Source organism: Hevea brasiliensis, chromosome 8, assembly GCF_030052815.1.
Source record: "Hevea brasiliensis isolate MT/VB/25A 57/8 chromosome 8, ASM3005281v1, whole genome shotgun sequence".
Taxonomy (NCBI): domain Eukaryota; kingdom Viridiplantae; phylum Streptophyta; class Magnoliopsida; order Malpighiales; family Euphorbiaceae; genus Hevea; species Hevea brasiliensis.
This window is the reverse complement of record NC_079500.1, coordinates 99,419,092-99,426,164: the sequence shown is the minus strand read 5'-3', so window position 1 is coordinate 99,426,164 and position 7,073 is coordinate 99,419,092. Positions and strand designations below refer to the sequence as shown.

Below are 7,073 nucleotides of genomic sequence, written 5' to 3'. Positions count from 1 at the left end.
TGAGGGATTAAAAATAAGTATCATTGGCTTCTACTCCTCAATTCTTTTCACAAGTAATCCTAAAAGTTAAAACTAACTTTTATACTACATGTAACTTCAAATTTGATCTTCAATGCAGCTTTGGAATGTAACATTTTCTTCCTTTATCTCCTTTGATTCGTCCAGTGTTATCGTAAAATGTCATCCTTTCTTTAAAAGCATGAATCCATCATGAATTTCTTGAGACTTTTTCTTTGTTCTTTGAGAAGCTCAATACTTAAAACAAGGTTAGTTTGATTCTAGTTGAGTTTTGGTATCATCAAAATCTATGCTCCTTTGAGCTTATAGGATCAACATGTATCAATTAATGACAATTGAGCAGTTGTACTTATCAAAATATTTCAAATATGAAATTCAAAACTTGTTTGAAAACCAAAGCTCTGATATCGCTAGTAACGGCTCGGCCCACTGGTTAGTATTATCCGCTTTGGCCCAGCCCATACTTGGCCTCACGAATTTATCCCTTGGGTTTTTACACCAAAAAACGCGCTAACCAGTGTTTCAAGTCTCAAACAATCATACCTGAAGCAATTAATCCATAAGAAAACAGCAAACCACGTCCATGATTCCCATAATCGAAGAGCGAAACAAAACCCAAGGCCACCAATCAAAATCAAGATGATGCCCAAAAAAATCCCTTGCGCAATGAAAATTACAGCACCCTAAAAGAAGCATTTTAGTGGAAGAGCACCATCAGGAGTTCCTCGCTTGAACACCAAAGCATCCTCATTGATTCAAAGAACTTCTGAAAGCCCCTGATTTGCTAAACTGACCAAGAGCTAACAAAAGCAGAAAGCTCAGAACTCCTAGGCCATTAGAATCTTCAAAAGGTAAAAGAGCACATAGGAGGCTTGAAGACATGAAGAGCCTGCAAATCAAGCCAAGAACGCAAAACCCAGCTCCAACAAACTTCAATTGCCAACCAATTATACTCAGAAGATAATTCTTAAATTGATAGATATTTTTATCTATATAATTAATTAAAATGACGTTAAAATTAATATTTTAATTCAAATAATTCAATATAATATTTATAATATTATGGTAATATTATATTATATATACAAAAAATTAATAAAAAATTATAAAAAAAAAGTTCAATTACAAGCCTGTGTAGTGAATATAATAATGTATAATGTATGTTGTATAAAAAACTAGTATTTCTATGTTTTATTTTTCTCATATTTTTTTATTATTTCTTGTATTTTTATTAATTTAACTAAAAGATCTTTAATGAGAGATTAAAATGTTAATAATGATAAAAGTTCAAGGCATGTAAGTGTTCATAATAATAAAATTTAATAAAAATAGAAATGAAATACTAATTTAATTTTTTAAAAAAATTAATTTATTCTAATTGATATTAAAGTATTTTCACTTTCAAAAAAAAAAATTATCCTCTGAAAGAAATTTTTAAGCCTGGTGCATAGCCTTCACTAATAAAAATTTAATAAGAGTAATAAACATAATCTCAATATATATAAAAAAGATTTTACAGAGCTGAGCTAATCACTTAATTCATATCGAACAATTATTTTTAATATGAACTACATGAGTTTTGATATTTGGTTGGTCTTTGATTACTTGTATTTCAGACCTCCATTTGGATCAAACATGGCAAATTACAACAAAACAAAAGGCGAAATAAAATTATTGTTTTTCTAGTTGACATGTTTGGTGCTTTCGATGATTCCACCTGAATATCCAAATTATATGAATAAACTTGTCATCCAAGGCACTTTTATTTTTAAAATTTTTCTTTGATTCAGCCTTATGCCGGCCAAATAAAAAGAAAAATTTTTACGTAGTCTAAAACATAATCAGTCAAGGGTGCATGGCAATTTTCGTGTCACAGCGAGAATGAAATATTTCATTAAATATATATTTTTTTTAACAAAAAACAAACAGATTAAATTTACGTGAGCTTTGAGATTCATAGCATACTTGGTTTTTGATTTACTTGTTTCTCGTCTAGCCGTGGCAACCATGCAGTTGGGATACTTCTGGTCATTTTTCTGCTTCTATGCCACCGTTTTCTTCCTGTCCCTTGGTCTCACTGATTGTGCGCTTGGTGGGAATGAGACAGACCGGTTGGCTTTGCTTGAATTCAAGGCCAGGATAACCGACCCCCTTGGAGTTATGAGCTCATGGAATGATTCCATTAACTTTTGCCTGTGGCAAGGTGTTACTTGTAGTCACAGACACCAGAGAGTCATTTCACTGAATCTCATGTCCCTGCAGCTTGCAGGCTCCATATCACCGCATATTGGAAATTTGAGCTTTTTAAGAGAGTTGAGTCTAGATAACAACAGCTTCAGTCAAGAAATCCCTTCTGAAATTGGTCGTCTTAGCAAACTTCAGTATCTCTATCTCTTCAATAATTCACTTAGCGGTGGGATTCCATCAAATTTATCCAGATGCTCCAACCTTATCAAATTTCACGTTGTAAACAACCAGCTTGTTGGAGAAATACCTATGGAGATTGGCTCCCTTTCAAAGCTCACACTTTTTGCTGTTTCTGGCAACAACCTGACAGGAGCTATCCCATCTTCCTTTGGAAACTTATCATCCCTTGAATCACTCGCTGCAGGAGAGAATTACTTCATTGGGAGTATTCCCAATGCTTTAGGCAAACTAACGACCCTAAGGAAGCTTTTCCTTCATATTAACACATTTTCTGGCACAATCCCTCCTTCAATCTACAATCTCTCTTTTCTGACAGATTTATATTTAGCAGGCAACCCATTTTATCCTGGTAGTCTTCCCTCCAATCTAGGAATCTCACTTCCAAATCTTCGACATCTCGGAATGTTCCAAGCCCAGTTGATAGGATCCATTCCACCATCATTGTCTAATGCCTCAAATTTAGAAGTGATCCAACTGCAATTGAACAGTCTTACTGGCCAGGTGCCTACTTTTGGGAACTCACTTGGACTTCAACTCTTTTCTATCGAATACAACTTTCTTGGGAATGGGGGAGCCAGTGACTTGAATTTTCTCTCCTCGTTAACCAATGCCACCAATTTACGAGTTTTGGTTGCGGGCGACAATAACTTTGGAGGAATGTTGCCTGAACTAATTGGCAACTTCTCAACTACGCTTGAAATTATGCAGTTTAATGACAATCACATGGTTGGAAACATCCCAGCAGGGTTACAAAATCTCATCAACTTAATCGTCTTCCTGGCACCAGGCAATCATCTCTCAGGTAACATTCCAACTGTAATTGGAGAGCTTAAAAGTATACAGATACTGAGTTTAAGTTTTAATGAGTTATCGGGGCATATTCCATCTTCTGTTGGGAACTTAACCAATTTATATGAAGTTTCTTTAGCAAACAACAATCTTCAGGGAGACATCCCCTCGAGTCTTGGAAACTGCCAAAATTTGCAAAAATTGGATTTTTCTTATAACAATCTAAGTGGTTCCATACCAGCACAAGTTATAGGCCTTTCTTCCTTGTCCATTTACCTAGACTTGTCTCATAATCGATTGAGCAGTGTCCTTCCCTTACAAGTCGGAAATCTGAAAAATTTAAATGTGCTCAATGTATCTCAGAACATGTTGTCAGGTGAGATTCCTAGCACTCTGGGTAGTTGTGTGACGTTAGAATTTCTATTCATGCAAGGCAATTTCTTCCAAGGGCCCATTCCTTCATCTTTGAGCTCACTGAGAGGCCTTCAAGAATTAGATATTTCAAACAACAATTTATCTGGTGAAATTCCAGAATTTTTAGGGGACTTGATCTACTTGCAAGTTTTGAACCTATCTTATAACAATTTTGAGGGTGTGGTGCCAGTAGGAGGAGTTTTCAAGAATGCAAGTCGAACTTCAGTCATTGGAAATAGCAGACTTTGTGGAGGAACACCCGAATTTCATCTCCCTGGATGCAACTTTAAACGCTCAAAAGGAAAACTGTCCCTTGCATGGAAGATAGTAATATCGACACTTTCTGGGCTGCTATGTGTAATTCTTGTGCTTTCTAGTTATTTCCTATTTTTAACTAGAAAGAAAAGAAACGAACCTGCTTCAGACTTTGCTGAAAATTTGCATTTGATGGTGTCTTATCATAGTCTCTCAAAAGCTACAGATGGTTTCTCCTTGGCTAATTTGATTGGAGCTGGTAGCTTTGGATCTGTATATAAAGGAATTCTTGATCAAAGTGGAATGGCTATTGCTGTCAAGGTGTTTACTCTTGTACGCCAGGGAGCTTCAAGGAGTTTTACAGCGGAGTGTGAGGCTTTACGGAATATTAGACATCGAAATCTCATCAAGATACTAACTGTATGCTCAAGTGTTGATTATCAGGGGAATGATTTCAAAGCTCTAGTCTATGAGTTCATGGCTAATGGGAGCCTGGAGGAGTGGTTACATCAGAAGCCAACAACAGAGGAGACACAAGAAACTCCGAGGAGTTTGAATTTGCTTCAGAGATTAAATGTCACCATTGATGTTGCCTGTGCACTGGATTATCTTCACCATCAGTGTGAAACGCCAATTGTTCATTGTGATCTCAAGCCAAGTAATGTTCTCCTGGACCATGATATGACAGGACATGTAGGTGATTTTGGATTGGCAAGAATCCTTTCAGAAGCCACACAAGACTTGCCTGCTAGTGGAACAAGTTCAGTTGGTGTAAGGGGAACTGTCGGTTACGCTGCTCCAGGTAAATGTATATAGCTTGGTCATTTCCTTCAGGTTTCTCCCTTTTTCCATTCTTTTATTGTGATTTTTTTATTGTGTAATTGCAGAATATGGGATGGGCAGTGAAGTGTCAACTGATGGTGATGTATACAGCTATGGCATCCTCTTGTTGGAGATGTTTACGGGAAAGAAGCCAACCAATGACATATTTAAAGAAGGTTTGAACCTTCACAACTTCGTTAGGGCAGCTCTGCCTGATAGAATGCCAGAGATTGTGGATCCATTTCTGCTTCGAGAAATTGTAAAATGGGAAAATGGGGGCGCAGGAGGCTGTAGAGTTCGGAAGAGCTTAGTTTCTATATTAGAAATTGGAGTTGCTTGCTCTGCAGAACTTCCACATGAACGGAGGAATATCAGCAATGTTGTGGCAGAGCTGCAATCAATCAAAAACGAACTCCTTGGAGCTAGGGGACACAGAACTATTACATTGTAATCGCATTTGGGTAATTGATCTTATGGGTTAATTTCTTTTTCATTAGTGATTTGTGAACAAAAAGCACACCTAGTAATATGTTTCCGCTATGAATTAAATTGCAATAGAGAGTAAGAGAGACAAAAACCATTTAATTAATTAATCTACAACTACTGCATGTTGAGAGGCTATTGCCTTATTTGTTCTTACAGCCTTGGAGCTAAAATGCTTCAACTAATATTTCATAATGCATGGTTTAGTATAACGCATCAACACTCATAGATTCTAAAGAGGGTTTATGTATCCAGTCTTATTCTGCTTTGCAGATATATGATTTTATTATTACGCCAAAATCACCCTTAACATATTAAAAAAATGTAATATGATACTGATAAGATATTGTTACTTTAATACTTTGCTATTTAAAATCGATTGAAAAAGAAATGCCTGCAATTAAGCAGAAATATATGGTAATTTTTTCTAAAATTAATTATGAAAATATATGGTAAATGTCCGGCTATTACTATTAATAATAAGATTTTCTAATCTATGACTTAATTAAGGTCCCTGATTAAGGTAAAATTAATTAATCATAAAAGGAGTTTAGGATTTTGAATGTTAATACAAAAATTTATTGGTGCAATATTTTTCTTATTTATACCCAGTTTACCATGGATTCAAGATATACCTATTAAATATATGAATAATATATATTTATATTTTAGGTATGTGATAGACTGAATTTAGATAAAAATTTCAACTAAACTCTTTATTTAAAAAAAATTGATGGAATTTTATAAATTAACACTAAAATTTAATCCTTTAATTTTATTTTAGTATGTAGGTAAATTCTAATGGTTGAGTTAACTCGGGTGTAAATTACTTAGTAGTAGCCACTAATAATAGTTAACAACCTTTCACCAAAAAATTTCTAAAAAAAAAAACTTTCCACCAAATAATAATAATAATTAACAATCTTCTTAAAAAAAAGAAAATAATAATAATTAACAATTTAGCATGCACATTATTCTGGCCATTTTAATTTTCTCCTCAATAAATAGGCCAAAATCTTTAGGAAAACCACATCGTGATCAACCATGACACCTAAACTAGTTACCCCATTGTCTCTCATTTTTCTCTTCATCTTCTCTACACTATCATGCAGTTTTATCAGATGATCAATCAAATTACACAGAAGAAGCATCTCCACCACCGTCATCACCATTTGATTTCCTAAAGAATTTGCAGGGATCTCAAAAGGGTCAAAACGTTAAAGGCGTCAAAGAGCTAAAAGAGTACCTTAAACGATTTGGCCACCTAAACCATGACCAGTCCAGCAGCAATTATTTGAACACCAACAACAATAATGAAGGTGGTGGTGATGGTGATGATGATTTCCATGAGCAAACAGAGTCGGCCATCAGAAAGTTTCAGCTGAATTACAATTCACGGTAACAGGAAGCTTAGACTCAAAAACTGTATCTAAGATGATGATGCCACGGTGTGGCGTGCCAGATAAAATGAATGGTAACAGTGCAGGATTTCATCTTGACTACAAATTCTACGATGGAAATCCAAAATGGCCACCTTCTAAATCAACACTTACCTATGGATTCCTGAATGGAACACCAAGACAAGGAGTATACGCAATTCGGAAATCTTTACAGGAATGGGCAAGTGTTAGCCATTTCACGTTCAAGTACACTGAAGATTATGCAAATGCTGACCTGAAATTTTCCTTCCAGAAAAGGGATCATAAAGATAACAACCCTTTTGATGGTCCTGGTGGGATTTATAATTATCAACTGGATCTAAATAAATTTTTTCATACAAGTACAAAATGTACTTAATTACATCCATTAATAATTATATATGAAAAATAATGCTTTATTAATTTATAAAATAACAAAAATTAAAA

The 7,073-nt window shown here is 34.9% G+C and overlaps 1 protein-coding gene across 1 annotated transcript; it reads left to right on the top strand.

The window, feature by feature from the left end:
* Positions 1 to 2,025: 2,025 nt before the first annotated feature.
* On the top strand, positions 2,026 to 6,610 carry LOC110660816 (probable LRR receptor-like serine/threonine-protein kinase At3g47570). Its single transcript, XM_058150844.1, has 4 exons — positions 2,026 to 4,705; positions 4,791 to 5,172; positions 5,368 to 5,414; positions 6,321 to 6,610. Exons 1-4 carry the CDS (start codon positions 2,026 to 2,028, stop codon positions 6,608 to 6,610), a joined length of 3,399 nt encoding a protein of 1,132 aa, XP_058006827.1.
* The last annotated feature ends 463 nt before the right edge of the window (positions 6,611 to 7,073 follow it).

Bases quoted from the DNA above. Each gene is read 5' to 3' on its own strand.
- LOC110660816 (XM_058150844.1), top strand. From the start codon at position 2,026: ATGCAGTTGGGATACTTCTGGTCATTTTTCTGCTTCTATGCCACCGTT. The intron at 4,706-4,790 runs GTAAATGTATAT...GTGTAATTGCAG, and splicing joins TGTCGGTTACGCTGCTCCAG to AATATGGGATGGGCAGTGAA. The intron at 5,173-5,367 runs GTAATCGCATTT...TTGTTCTTACAG, and splicing joins GGACACAGAACTATTACATT to CCTTGGAGCTAAAATGCTTC.